Source organism: Toxotes jaculatrix, chromosome 12 (assembly GCF_017976425.1).
Source record: "Toxotes jaculatrix isolate fToxJac2 chromosome 12, fToxJac2.pri, whole genome shotgun sequence".
Lineage (NCBI taxonomy): Eukaryota > Metazoa > Chordata > Actinopteri > Toxotidae > Toxotes > Toxotes jaculatrix.
In genome coordinates this window covers 9,781,573-9,797,288 of record NC_054405.1, presented here as the reverse complement: position 1 = coordinate 9,797,288, position 15,716 = coordinate 9,781,573, and the positions used below count along the sequence as shown (strand labels likewise).

Here is a 15,716-nt window from a genome sequence, read left to right as displayed (position 1 = left end):
GCAGCTCTCTTATTAACAAATACATTTTTGAATAAAAATGTGCTCTCAAAAATTTAGGGTTTAACTAATATTATTTTTATTATTCACGTTCCTTTTCATAAGGCAAATGGATCCTGGTTATTCCTCTGACATGTAGATTCAGAAACAAATTTCTGAGACATGGGACGTTCAATGAATCAATAACCCCTTATTGTCCCTCCATATTTTCGCTTGTTTGACTGATTGATTGTTTTACTGATTTTGAGGTATTGTTAGATTTTGTGTTTGGCCTTAAAGCTAATATATATATATATTTTTTAAAGAATTCAAAACAGAGGTCAGGTCGAAAAAAAATGACATTGTGGTCAAATGAGCAGCAACACTGATGTTAGTTTTGCATTTTTGAGTTTGTAAATTCCAACTCCTTTCACTGAAGTTTAATTTTATGATGTCGGGGAGCTTAGATTTTCCCGGGTGTTTGCTTGGCTATATCAGGGACTAACAGAGCTGGGAGCCAGTATATGGGAAACGCGCTATCTCCGTCCACAGCGCGCCAACGCGCTGCGATAATATCTATAAGAGACAGCCTATCGCCAGAGATTATAACCATTAGTGATCCTTGTGGTCCTTTCAAACCAAATGAAGAATAATGCTGGGCCACAACATTAATCTATGTGAAAACCTTGTGTTCATCCGTCCTCTTCCACACACTGCAGGGACAGGCCTGTACTGATAATTTGTCATCTACAACTGGTGCAGTCTCATTCTCCCACACAACCCAGTCCGTTCTTCAGGAACTAATTTATTCATGTGATATCATCATTGACCCTCAGTAGGTTATTCTTGAGACAGATACTGTTATGCTGCCCTGACCCTGTAAAAGAAAAAAAAGTTATTATTGCAATGAAAACATTGGTTATTATCTTTAATACGGTTTGTCAGAATAAATAGTTGGCTGCCAGCATCACTGAGCGTAATGACATTTTTTTTTTGACAAGGAAAAACAAATTGTTTCATATGGATTAAAAATCCAACTCAGTTTTGCCTCATGACACTGATTTGACCTTTTATTCTATTTTATTTTACATGCATGGTATTTTGCTTCACATAATACTGAAGCACATGTAGTGGAGTGAAATGAGACCTCCTCTTATAGGTTTTTAGCTGGATCTGACGTCACGGGTTTCTTCCCAGGCAATAGGCTGAGCTTTAAGAGGTGCGCTCATTACAGCGTCTCCCTCAGACTGAGAGCTCATCAGGGCGCAACAAGGGACACGAATGACAAGGCTGAGCGCGCTGATAGCACATCAACGTTATTTTCCCCCTGCTTTAAACACCACTCAGGATATATTGCACAACACTGAGTTGATGTAATCGCCGCTAATGGGTGGCCTTGTTTTTTTCTTTTCCTTTTCTTTTTCCTCTGTACTTAGCCATAAAAGTCGCACACAACTCGGATCATCATGACGGGCCGGTTATGATCTTCAGTCTGTGATTTTGTTTCATAAATGCTGCCAAGTCGCTTTTTTCCCCCACTGTTGACCTTTTGCTTGGAGCCGTCAGCCACATGTGGATTGTAGTCCTGCGGAACAGGAGAGTTTCATTCAGTCTCACGGATGGTGATGGTAATTACTGAGATTAGTTTGGATACGTTGGATTATAAGTCAACAACACACGACACGTTGGAGAAAGACGCAGAGTGTTTATCCCACACACTGGGCAGGGAATAACTCCAGACAATGCTTCAGTGTGCCAGCTGCGAAAAGCCTATTCTCGATAGGTTCCTGCTCAAAGTTTTGGACAGACCGTGGCACATCAAATGTGTCCAATGCTGCGAGTGTAAATGCAGTTTGACAGAGAAGTGCTTTTCACGGGAAGGGAGACTGTACTGTAAGAATGACTTCTTTAGGTAAGCATCTAAGGTACCTGTGGTTAAGTGTTTATTTTGGGGAGGAAAAAAAAATTGGAAAATGCAACTGTGAACGAAACTGAATTTTTATTGAGAAAAATAAATAAATAAATAAATAAATAAAAGAAAGAAAGAAAGAAAGAAAAAGAAAAAAACCTGAAAGGTGGAATTTGACACCCGCTGATCTAAGTCCCGCTGATGGGACTTATACTGTGGGTATAATGGTATACCATTTGAGGCAATGTGGCAATTATCGATATATTTATTTATTTATTCATTCATTTATTTATTTTCTAAGAAGAAACGAAACGAAGAAAGAAGAAGAAATCGTGAAATAAAACATTATTTGCGCTCATAATGACACCATTGTACATTACATTATCTTTTTTTCAGGTTCTGTGCAGTGACATTTGAGTTTAGATACGTCTATAACTTAGACACTTGTTCTTTGTTGCAACCTACTAAAATTTTAATTTCACGTTGAGATCAAACGCATATATAACAGTTATAACATGCCTTTGTGGACCACTGGCCCTGAAGTCAGTGCTGACTGGTTGAGCTGATTGTAACTGTAAAAACCAGCAGAAAATCACTTCATTAACAATAAGTGTAAAAGAGCCTCCATCAGAGACACTATTATGTTGCATGTACATTAAAAAAAAACTTCCCCCCTGACTGTTGCTCTCCCTCTTGAACAGGACATTTGGGACCAAGTGTGGCGGTTGCGCTCAGGGGATTTTACCCAGTGATCTTGTCCGCAGAGCCAAGAGTCAAGTGTTTCACCTGAACTGTTTCACCTGTGTGATGTGTAACAAACAGCTGTCCACGGGAGAGGAGCTGTACATCCTGGACGAATTCAAGTTTGTTTGTAAAGAGGACTATCATAACAACAACGGGAAAGACACAATCCTCCTTTCGGGTAATTATATGTTCAAGTCAAACAGGCATTGTTGTATTTAATGTTTAGAAAAACCAGAAAAACATATTATTAATAAATAATTGAGAAAGTGGGAATTATTATATTATTATTATTGTTATCATTATTGTTATTATTCTTATTATTAGAATGTTTTAATATTCAAATTGGTACGTATGTATTCAGTAAACATATTTGCTCCTATTTTCATGACTTGCTTTACAAATGTCGCTTTTTTTCTATGGGGTTTTGCATGGTGTGTTTGAGTCTGAGATCCTGTCAGTGTGCAGGTTAAAGCGCTAATACACAGCATATCTTAATTCTCATGGCAGTCACGACGTGCAGCGAGTCACCAAGTCTGTCTCCGGACTCCCAGGACCCGCAGGACGACGGGAAGGACTCGGAAACGGGACATTTATCTGACAAAGACGTGTGCAACAACGAGAACGACGAGCAGAGTGCCGTCGGGAAACGACGCGGGCCTCGGACCACGATAAAAGCCAAGCAGCTGGAGACCCTGAAAGCGGCTTTCGCGGCCACGCCGAAACCCACCAGGCACATCAGGGAGCAGCTGTCGCGGGAGACCGGCCTCAGCATGAGAGTCATCCAGGTAACAACCGAAGGCAAAAGGTCCACTGACAAGAAAAAAAAAAAAAAATCATATTCATTTCATATTCCCAAAATTAGCTTTTTAATACACATATTTCCGCACCAACCAAACCTTTATTCCAGTTCATCAGTATTTTTGACTCGATCACAAAAGAAAATGATCAACTTTTGAAAATAAAATGACAAAACATGTTTTTTCTTTTTTTTTTTCCTTCTATCTTTAAGGTGTCTTTTGTCAACAAATAAGTACAATTCAGTGGTGATACGTAGCACTTGTGACTAAGTATGAGAGGACGTCTTTTCTTTGCAGTAAGCCTGCTTCTCCTACTTGTGTCATCCGTACTGCTCATCGTGTCCAACACTGTCTTGTTCTCTCTGTGTCCTAAAGGTTTGGTTTCAAAATCGGAGGTCTAAAGAGAGACGCATGAAGCAGCTGAGCGCTCTGAGCTCACGGAGACACGTGTTTTTCCGCAGCCCGAGGAGGATGAGGGCGCTGGGAGAGAGACTGGAACCAGGAGAGCTTGGACACTTTTCTTATTATGGAGGTGAGCTTTGTTTCAGTCATGTTTAGGAGTTAAAGGCTTGATAAGGTTCTTGATTCTAAGCTGATGGTATTTTGATGAGCAGGCTTATGTCAATGAAATATGGATCTTCAAGTCGGTGTACTCACTATAATTTAGGTCATCTTGAATTGAGTCTGTTTTCTGATTCTGTTGATTTGACTACATATTAAAATTTAAAATGTAAGAAAATAAACATTTAAAAAAATTAATTCACATTGTTAATATATTATGCCTGTAAATTCAGACATAGACATTGCTCTAATCCAGACACTTTCACGAACACAGATTATCCTGGTGAATACTATGGCTCAGGAGGGAATTATGTGTACTTCCAAGGCCCGCCATCGTCCCAGGCACAGACTCCAGCAGACTTGGGCTTTGTGCCCTCCTCTGTCCCCACTGGCACCCCATTAGGAGCCATAGACCACCACCATCCGGGACACCACTGTCCAGGAGAGGCGCAGTGCTTCTCTGACACAGTCTCTCACCATCCTGCGGACTCACCCAGTCCAGAGCCCAATGGACCGGGCTCAATGCACAGCATCTCCAGTGAGATGTGCGGCCCCAGCACGCCCTACACCACTCTGTCTCTCAGTGACAATGGATACACCAACCAGCTGTCACAGCCGTCCTCAGAAATGAGTGAAGGCACTGTCTGGTAATCCATCTGAAACTGTACTACACGGCACATTTGGATTTTGAAGGCAAATCAATTTTTTTTTTTCTAAATGTACATTTATTTATTTATTTATTTATTTATTTAAGCATCCATTTGCTTGCATCTCTGTTAAGCTCTATTTAACTATTTATAAATCTCTATATTTGTATATTTGTATGTCAGTATAAGTGTTTATTGACTAGCCAATCGATAGATTGTTTTAAAGAATCCATGTGAATCTGACTCATTAATGCATTCATAATGCTGGGCCACAGATCAAGCAATAAAACAAACACATTTATAGGCGCTATTTATTTATTTATTTATTTATTTATTTATTTATTTATTTATTTGCAAGGAAATTTCTGCAACTTATTTGATAAAATTGTCCTTGAAATGAAGGTGCATGGCAGCATTTTAATCACATTTCAGTGTTTTACACATACTGACAAACAGCATCCTCCATCCATGCATTCACATGTAATAAAAGATTTTATCATTTCACAGCACATTATGATTGTGATGTTTAATACATTTGACCAAAAAAAGACCTGTCTCAGGACCGTGGAAGCATTGTTTTGGTCTATTTTCATTTGCCATGTCCTCGTCATGTCCTTTCATTATTTTGATTGTCAACACGTGTTTGCCTTCATAGGATATCTTTATAAATCTGAAAATTTTATATGCAACAGAAAATGATTTGACTTTAACATGGCATGAGCCCAAGCTTATATAGAGAATAATGGACATTTGTACAGAACAGTCAGTTGTTTACTTAAAGCTCCAGTATTAAGGGGGTTTGAATTTCAGCTGTGTGAAACCTCTTGGTTCCAATGGACAAACCATTCAATGCAAACAGACCAAACTTTTCTAGCTGTTCTATTTATGTGGTCGCTCACTGTGCTAGTTTGTATTATGTCTCATAAAAAAAAGAAAAAGAAAATACTAATAAACTGTTGCCAAATGAAAGCACAGCATGAATCTTACACCTTTAGTTGTGATAAGCATCAGTTTTTTGTTTTTTGTTTTTTTAAAAACTGAGTAAAAAACATTTTTTTTTGCATCTGAGTTAAACAAACATCCAAGGCTCAGTGTGTTGTTGTTGTTGTTGTTGTTTTGTTTTTTTTTGTTTATTTACATTGATGGTCTCTGATGGTGTCATGCACTGTCAGCAGCAGCAGTGTTTTTCATTAAATGATACGCGATTGTTTAGGCCCATTCACTGTGTAATAAAACACATGTTCATCATTGTTATGTCTTTGGGAGAAATCATATTTTTTCTTGTCTTCTTTTTTCCCATGACATAAGCATCATATTTCCCAATATGCCCTGTATTTGTGTGTCTAGGGAACTTAAAAGGGGCACACACACACACACATATTGCAGTTGCATTAGAGCTGAAACAATAAACTGATTGATTACTTCATCAGCAAAAATTTGCTACTGTCTCATCAACTATTTGGCGTACTGACTGACTGTTTAAGACTTAAAACTGTGAGGCTTTTTCTAATAAAAATGCCAAACGTTCTCTGGTTCTAGCTTTTCAGATATGTTCTGGCTTTCATATCAGGGTTTGGGCTTTAAGGAACACTGACAGGCATTTTTCTCTGTTTTACAGCATTTTATAGAACAAATGATGGTTTGATTAACAGAGAAAAGAATCAACAGACTGATCCACAAGATTAATCCATAATGAAAGTACGTGTTAGTTGCAGCCTTAAACAGAATGGTGGTGCTTTGACTACACATTATTATAATGACAACTTGAAATCGCCTCTTTTCTCACAGAAGAAGGAAAATTTCATACCTCAGATTCTCTGTCATTTAAAAAAAAATATTGATATTGGTGAAGTCTTTGGATTGACTGTTAAACTTCAGGTCTTATGAGCTGCAAGACACAACTCACATACAAATTTTCTTTTTTTTAACCTATGCTTAATTGCTGTTACACTGGGTATTTTCTTTGCAGACTGCTAAATGATAGCCTTTCATCCAGAGCCCTTACAAACGCAAACATCTTGACAAGGGTATGGCTAATATGGAGAGGCTTGCAGGTTCTGCTGCAGCACCAACAAAGCTAAAGCTTCTGACAGTGGTGATAATCTAGATGAGACATCTAACCAGCAATCAATAAACTTTCTAATCCAGGAGCAGTTGGTCGGCATTTATGGATACCTTTGCAAATGTGGGTGAGCTGTTGAGTTGAAGTAGCTGGTGTCTGCTCGGTACTGTGAGGAAAGAACAAGCAACAATACGAAAAGCTTAGACCCAAATGTTATTTGTACTCAGAGGCTTAAAATTTCTTCCCGTGTTTTCTTCTGTTCTTGTTGAAATAAATTCACAATCACATTCTTCAAAAACGAAGAGAAAACAAAAACACACAAATTCTATTTGCACAACAAAGATTTCAGACAGATGTTTAAAGCTTTTTAAGTGTAAATTTATCAGTGTATACTGTAATATACTGCATGTGCGTGTGTCTGTACATGTGTCTTTTTATTTACACAAAGGGTCTTCATCTTTTTAGGAATTGTCCGTTTTCTAGGTATTTTCCGGATAATTTGGGAAACACTACTGCAGGGACATGAGGATTTGCAAATAATAAGCTTGACTGAAATGACAGCTAAGTCATATGTGGAGGCGTCTCTGTTAGTAAAGGAGAAATGGCTGAAGACAGTGAATATTTTAGAGTCAGTTAAAGGTGAGAGGAGCATAAAGAGAACAGGACGAACACTAATATTCGAACCACTGATCAGTGAAGGAGCAGATCAGTGGAGCTGTTTGGGCGGGAGGGTCAAAAACCATAAATTGCAGAAAAAAAAAACATAAATGTGTAGCTGTCATTCCTCCTGAGGGTTTCTGGATGTTTTTTTGAAAGGATGTTTTTAAGATTCTGATTGGATTTGTTGTCTTATCAGCTGGTCACAAACTCCTAATGTGATGAAAGAGGGGCAAAGCACACATGGAGCTGAAGTTTGAAAACGCAGGCTGTAACTATCATGGCTGAATGGCTGTGATACATTTCAGTCAAGCCTACATTCTCCAACATGCTTACATGCTCCAAAGCATGTAGGCTTGCAAAGGCAAGCCAAAGCCCTCGATGTAAGCCTTTACATGCCCTTGATGAACACCAGACATACAATTAAAGGTTTAGGCTAACAATAGTCTATATATTTCTCATTTTCAACAAATCTAATGGAAAAACCAAGTCTTTGTCTCTCAGTCCCAAAGCTACTGCTTAATCCTGAAGACTTAATCTTCAGAATAAACAGATCCCAAAGAGTGCATAGTTTCATTTTTAAAAAACCCTCTAATTTCCTAAAGCAGCAGAACACTAGTTTTTTTTAACAAACTTTCTAAGTCAAGTAAAAAGTCCATTTGTTAGGCACTATTTACAGCAGAGGATTAATCCACATTTCTTGTGCTATGACTTCTTATGGCAGAAGGACAATGTATGTGGGATGGCCTCAGAATAATGGTAATGGAGGAACATGTCACTCAGTGCAACACTGATGTGATTTTAATAGCTCTAGACACAATGGAGACCTTTGCCACAGAGGAACTGGCTACAGAAGCAATTCTTGTTAGTAAAATCGAAATGAAAAAATTGAGGACCGGCTGCATTTTCACTCCCTATGTCAAAAACTCATGGAGGATGGAGTTGTCAGATTTGAGAGAGAGTAATTCTCAAACATGGTCAGTTTTGTGGGTAACAAGTAACTTGCCTCTTGACTACAGTCATGGCCAAAAATATTGGTACCCTTGCTTGGTACCTACTTCTGTCAGATAATATACCACTTCTCCCAGAAAACTGCAATTGCAACTGTTTTGGTATTCACATGTTTATTTCTTTTGTTTGCATTGGAACAACACACACACACAACAACAAAAAAAAAAAAAAAAAGAAAAAAAAAACAACACAAAACACACACACACCCAAAAGCCTATACAAGGGACCATGTTCTTTTTTTTGAACGCCTCATTTCTTTTTCTGTAAACAGTGCCATGATGTGCTTTACCAAAAAGCTCTACTTTTGTTTCATCTGTCCACAGCACGTTCTCCCAGAAGGAGTGTAGTTTTGGCAAACTACAGTCTGGATTTTTTTTTATGCCTTTGTGTCAGGTCAGCTTGAATTTGTTTGGAAGTTGATCAAGGTTCTTTATTCACCATTCAAACAATCCTTTGTTGTAATTTTAAATCAGTTTTGAGGTTAGCAACAGTGCCATGAGCTGTAAGCTTTTTGATGACATTGCGCACAGTGGACACAGGAACATCAAGATCTCTGGAGATGGACTTTTAGCCTTGAGATTGTCCATGTTTTTCCACAATTTTGTCTCTCACACCCACAAACAACTCTTTACTCTTCTTTCTTTCCTCCATGTTCAGTGTGACACACAACGCAAAGGCCGAGTCTCCATTTTAACTGGTTGCAAGTGTGATTACTCTATTGCCCACACCTGTTACCTGCCACAGGTGTGTCTAAATACAAATTACAGGAGCGTCACATGTTTGAAAAGCAATTATTTCTTACAAAGGTGCCAATAATTTTGGCCAGTCCATTTTTTAAGTTGTGTGTGAAAAAAGTTTGATTTTTCTTCTTTTTTGTGTGTGCTTTTCCTTTGCAAACAAAAGAAATAAACATGTGAATACCAAAACATTTGCAATTGCAACAATCATTTTCTGACAGAATTGTAAGGGTGCTGATATTTTTTTTGGCCATGACTGAACTTCTTGTTTCACTGCAAATGACAAAAGAATGACTTCTGTTTGATTTCAGTAATTGTTTGGCTGCCAGCTCAAATTCTCTCTAAAATGTATTTAGTATTTAAAACTTTATCACACTGTGTGAATTGAAGCCTATGAAGCTTCTCAAGTTTAAAGGTTCCCTTCTCTGTTGGAGATAATGTTATGCTGTTAATCAACCTAATCCTTGTTTATCTGAACAAAATGCCTTGATTAAGAGAGAGATCTGCAAGTCAAACAGGAGGCCAGCAAATCAATTTAAATCTACCTGACAGTGATTATGGTAACTGTTGGATAAACCATGCACAATAAAGGTTATTTGCCCTCTGAGGATTGATTTGTTCACTTAGTTTAACCACAAAACTAATTCAAGTGTTTCCCAAGTATGTTTCCAGAAATACTGGGGCCAGTAGAATAAATTCTTCTTTAGCTTTCCCCACGTGTTGTTGGAGACTAGTGTCCAGAAAACATAAGTACATGTTTTACATGCAAAACTGACAACTTTGGTAAAAAAAAAAAAAGGTCATTGAAGGGGAAAGACCAGATTCAGACATCTGAGTTGTATACAGGAGGACATTACACTTAAACAAATATTATGATATAATTAGAGGTGGAAATCATTTTGAATTTCTAATCTAATTACATCTAAATCTAATAAACCCAAATCTTATGTGAACTCAGATTTGGCATTTGACATTTTGTGGTTGCTGTTTCCTTTTTATTCACATGCACAGTCTGGCCCAGTTCGCTAATTTGAGTCTTTCTTCACTTTTTGCTTGAGGCTTGGTAGTCCACTTTCTGCATGAAAATCATTCACACATACATTTTTATAATCAATGCCCACAGTAATAGGATTCCTCTGGCCATGGGCAATTAATACAGTTTTTCCTTTTTTTTTTTTCTTCTCTCCTTGTGCTGATCTCAAAGCTATGAGACATTGGCTTCTCCTCATTTACATATTTATTGCATTGGACTCAAATCTGGCGAGTGATTGATGTGGAGCCTGCCTCCTGAATTTTTAGCGTCCCATTATTATGAAAGAGAGGAGGGGGCTGCAGCATGTCAGTGTACTTTTGATTAAAGTTGAAGAGGACAGAATCATAAGAGTTCCCCACCTACTTTCTTTTCCTGCGGTGCTTAATCTGTAAGGCCAAGTGCTGAGAAGACTTCAGCCTGTTATAGCTATTGACAAGTCGTTCTCTCACAAAAGCCAAGGCAAATATGCTCATTAAGATTTTAATCAGCGTTTCATTTGCTGCTGATTTTTAGAGAGTTTAATGGACGTACTTATATATTTTAGTTATACAAGGATACTCAGTACATGTGCTTTGGCAAAGCTTGGTATTATGATAATTTAGGAGACAGTAACAGTCCGCATCTGTAATGTAAAATGACAGCTGCAAGTTTTGATCATGACAACCTGATAAGTGATTATGATAAGAAGCAATATTACTACTTATCCCTGAAATCAACAATGATCTTGCTTAAGGTTAAAACATCAGAGGGCTTTATATGGCAAACAAAAAAGACCCAAAAAACACCATGCAGAACAGTCTCCAGAAATATTATGTCACACTGTGGTATGTTCCTTCAGCTAGTATTTAGTAACTGTAGTAGGAACACTGAGAAATGACATGCACAGTGTCGATGCTTCTTTTAAACATCTTTATTAGACTATGAACGTTGGACACGAGCACTGCTCGATGACACCATGCTATGTTGTCACGCACAGTGATTTCCCTGGTTGGTTGCCTTTGTCCTTCAGAGCCAGAGGACACTGGTCACAAATCCAGCCATTCCACAGGCCCCCACGAGAAGCAGTAAACCAACAGTTCCGTAGGGAGTTGGCTTTAAACGCTCCACTGCCATGCCTGTAATGCATGCATTTTAATGTGGCGCACCTCTCAAAATGGGCCACTGCTGGACCCATGTTTGCATTCAACTAAACTGTTTTAGTCAGCAGCTCTGTGCAAACCATAACTCGTTATGAGGATCCAGACTTCATGTTCTTCAGTGTAGTCTTGAAGCCATCAATCAATCAGTGAGTGTGTGCTACATGGGAAAGACATGAAGCTTTGCAGCATATTAATGTAAGGGCCGCTTGTATTTTTTGAATCGTATTGTATTGTATTGCATTGCCATAATTAAAACTCAAAATAGATCCACTAACTGCAGAGTTCGCCATGCCTGCTTTCATAAGAGGAAGTGATCATGACCACATAACAATATAATATGTTATGTTTCACATAAGTACCACATTACATGAATGTCAAGTGACCACCAGAGTCTACCAGTCCTCACATAGCTGCAACTGACTGCATTATATAAACTTCTACATTTATGATACTGCACAGATGTGTTTAACAGAGAGTGCAATCAAAAAATGCTAAGAGGGAGCCTGCAAGACATGCTAGCGGCTCTGTGAGGCTGTGCTTGGGCACCATCAGCATGTTAATATGCTCACAACCACAATGTTAGCATGCTGATGTTTAGAATGCATATAGTTTACAGTTCTTACCATCATAGTTTAGCATGCAAGTATGCTAACATCTGCTAATTAGCAGCAAACAGAAGTGTTGTTCAGGCAGGGAATGTCTTTAATTTTGGAAGTGTTTGGTCATAAACCAAGTGGCATTTTGACCTCATCATGGTGCTAAAGTTATGACGATACATCTGCAGGGGAACATGAATGTCTGCACCATATTTCACATCCATCGTCCAGTATTGTTGAGATTAAATTAAAACCAAAAATGTCAGTGTTAGGGTGGCACCAGAGGAAAAGTCAGCAGGTCGCCAAAGGATTCGTAACAATCCATCCAGCAGTTGTTGGGACATAGGCCTACTGTATTTCAGTCTGGACCAGCGAAGTGGAGGATCAACAGACTGACTTTGCCATCCCCAGAGCCATGGCACCAGCATGTCTTGAGCCAAGCCTTTTACTGAGAGATACAATAAGAGTCGACAATCTCTTTTTACTTCCCGACTCTTCCAGGGTTCCATGTGGACCTGCTCTTATAATTTCCTTACCAGTCAATGACCTACAGTAATAATTGTGATGTATGACCACAGATGTGGCACCTTGGTTGCTGACCTTTCCCACAATCCCATACTGAGCAACCTTCACCAACAGGGCCCTCCCCTTCCTCCACCAGCTCTATTCACGGGTGCCTCCATGCTCCCTCTTCCCCCTCATTCCTTGCATCTTGTCGTTGGCTTGATGTACGTAGCTCGCCACACTCCAGTGGCTCCATGAATGTTAATGTCGGGACAGGGGGGAGGGATGAGAGGGAGGGGAGGAGAGGCTGAACGGTACAAGGAGCAGATTCACCTGGTCTGCAATGCACAGCTACAAGGAGCTTTTTCTGTATTATTGTTCATGTCGGCTAAGCTGTGTTGGTCTTGTGTTAACGTCTGAGACAAATTTACAGTCAAGTGCATGAGCAGCAGTATTAGGAAAAACAGCAAGCTAATCATTGTGCACTCAGCTACAGCATAATATTGATTTACTCTTGAAGATGAACAACAGACTGCAGACAGCATGTGATGAGACACTTTGCAGATCTGTTCATTCAAACCATAAAAACAACTTAAAACATTTCGTTGGCGATGAATCCGTAACTTCAGACCTCTGCCTTCTTTGTCTTCTGTCTAGAGCAGTTTTGTCTTCTTGCAAATTATCCCTCCTCTCTGTCATCCTGGTGTTCAGTTAGTCCTCAGCCAATGTTTACCAAGCTCTGGCAGAATGAGAATGTATGCATTATGTGGCGATAATCACAGGGATCTGTAATCTTTGACCCTTGTGGCACATTTCAAACGCGGATCGGAGATTAAGCCTCTCGTGCAGCTGGCTGACAGGCTGCCTTTCGTGCCCCTGGAGAGATTCACTGCCTGACTATAACTCTGTGGGCTGGCCTCCTTGCATTAAAGATACAATACATCATTTATTTTCATTTTTGATCTACTGATGAAAATGGCTTTTCAGAAGTTTGGTTTGCACTTCATGATTTAGGTCTATCAAACAATATAAATCATGAAAGCCTGAGATGCATGAGGAAATCCCACTCAAAAAGCAGCACCAAGCTGTATAAACTTGAGTGCTTATTGGATTTAAGCATATCAGGTGATGTGTATTTGTGTAATGAGGGAGGGTGTGGCCTAAGGAGATCAACACCCTATATCAAGGTGTGCATAATTATTAGGCAAAATGGGCCAAAAACAAGAGATTTAACTGACTTTGAAAAGTCAAAAATTGTTAGTCTTTCAAAAGTCTTTCAGAGGGATGCAGCGCTCTTGAAATTCCCATGATATTGGGGCGTGATCACAGAACCATCAAACGTTTTGTTGCAAATAGTCAAAAGGGTCACAAGAAACATGTTGAGGAAAAAAAGCAATTGCAAAATGCAAATTAAAGGTGAAAGAATAATGACATGCCCCCCTACGTCACCTGACCTAAACCCTACTGAGAACTTGTGGGCCCTTCTTAAATGGGAGATTTACGGTGAAGGAAAACAGTACACCTCTCTGAACAGTGTTTGAGAGGCTGTGGTTGCTGCTGCACAGAAAGTTAATCGTCAATCGACTCCATGAATGGAAGACTTATGACTGTTACTGAAAAGAAGAGTGGCTGTATTGGTCACTGATTTTTTTTTTGAAATGTCAAAAATGTTTATTTGTAAATTTTGAGTTCATTCTTCTCTCTCCTCTCTCTTTAAACTGGACTTATGGATCCATGTGCGTTGCTAGTAATACATTGCTGTTGTTTATGTTGATTTACGTGCATTTTTTTTTTTTGGGAAATCAGATGCTTTTCCACGGCTTCCTGTTAATTCTTAACAACTCCATCATTCATGATACACAAAAGTCCAATTTACAGGCTTTTGCTGAGCTCTGAACATTTTATTAAATCATTGTAAATACACAATGACTTGCTAAGACTTAATTTTTAATTAGATGTGACTTAAATAAACACACATATAAAGGATAATCAATTTATTTGAACAAATCTACATTTTAAATGTGAGTGAAATGAACAGTGCCAGTAAAGGGCTGTTTCTGCTAATTAAAATATTATACTTTTGGTAGCCTATACTATAAGGTATTCTAGTATGCAAAATTGCACACATGCAATACACTAAGTAATATTTAAACTTAAATTTAAACTTTAATTACACTTGTGGAAAAACACAAAAATGTTTTTTTTTTTAAATGAGGACACTTTCAGTAGGCGTGCTTAGATACAGCTTATGTCAAGTACAAATTGAATTTAATGTTGTAAAATTACACATAATACATATAATTACATAAATACAAGTGCTCAAATTGCCTTTGTACACACATGGAAAAAACACACTTAAGCCCACTTACCAGTACATTTCAAAATAGTGCACTAGTACACTAATGTACAATTTGAAATATATTGCTATGCTAATATATTTAGTAGCAGACCACTAAAATAAATTTACATCATATAGACAATTGAAAATCTATACTTCTTCCTTTTTATTTATTTATTTAAACTTTAAACAGTTTCCTTCGTTTGGAGATTAAAAGTATTTTTGGAGGCGGCTATATATAGGGCCACATATACACTCATGTAAAACACCATGTAAAACAACAGGCATTCTGCATATGAAGATGCCTTGATGTAATAGATGCAGGCTTATGACATACAGGTCATCAGTTTCCATCCCAGACTGGGAGGAAAAATCTACCAACATTTATTCAGCTCAGAAGACATCTTAATGTGACTGCTATACACTACACTACACTACACACTGCAATACGGTCAAAACATGAAGAGGCAAAGCAGGCAGGCTGGGATGAGATGAGCTCTTCAGAATCCTCAGCCTGGAGAGAAGGAGGACAGCTGGGGCCTGGCACTCCCTCTGTGTCGGTCTACTCTTTGTCACGGGCAAGAGACTCTTGTTTTCAGGCGGTAATCAGACAGCCCTGGGGCTCTGTAAAGACCCTGTTCGCTTTTCATCTCAACTGTTGCACACACCCCGCTAATTGGAATCCTGCAACTGGGTCACAGGCATTGTCTCTCAAGTGCTGTCAAGTCATTGAGACGCATGAATGTGGAATTATGGCCGTCTCAGATGCATGATTGAGTCTCCCCTCTGCGCTATCTTAATGCCTCCATTTCAATCTCATCACAGAACTCATGTTGTCCCTCTTTTTATCCATTAATATTTCTCGCTGTTCCCTCCTCAATTTTTTTCACAGTTCTGTCTGAAATCAGCCAATACAGTGGGGCTCTGCAAATGCTAAAAAAAACAAAACAAAACAAAAAGAACCTAAGTCTAAATTCAACATCAGCTTGGTTTTATTGTTAAGTA

At 38.7% G+C, this 15,716-nt stretch overlaps 1 protein-coding gene across 1 annotated transcript; it reads left to right on the top strand.

Annotated features, from left to right (window-relative positions):
- The first annotated feature begins 1,546 nt into the window (after positions 1 to 1,546).
- LOC121190849 (LIM/homeobox protein Lhx1-like) lies at positions 1,547 to 4,638 on the top strand. Its single transcript, XM_041051868.1, is given in 6 exon segments — positions 1,547 to 1,603; positions 1,605 to 1,888; positions 2,587 to 2,807; positions 3,137 to 3,414; positions 3,802 to 3,958; positions 4,262 to 4,638. Coding segments are annotated over 6 exon segments (1,374 nt in total).
- Positions 4,639 to 15,716: the final 11,078 nt, after the last annotated feature.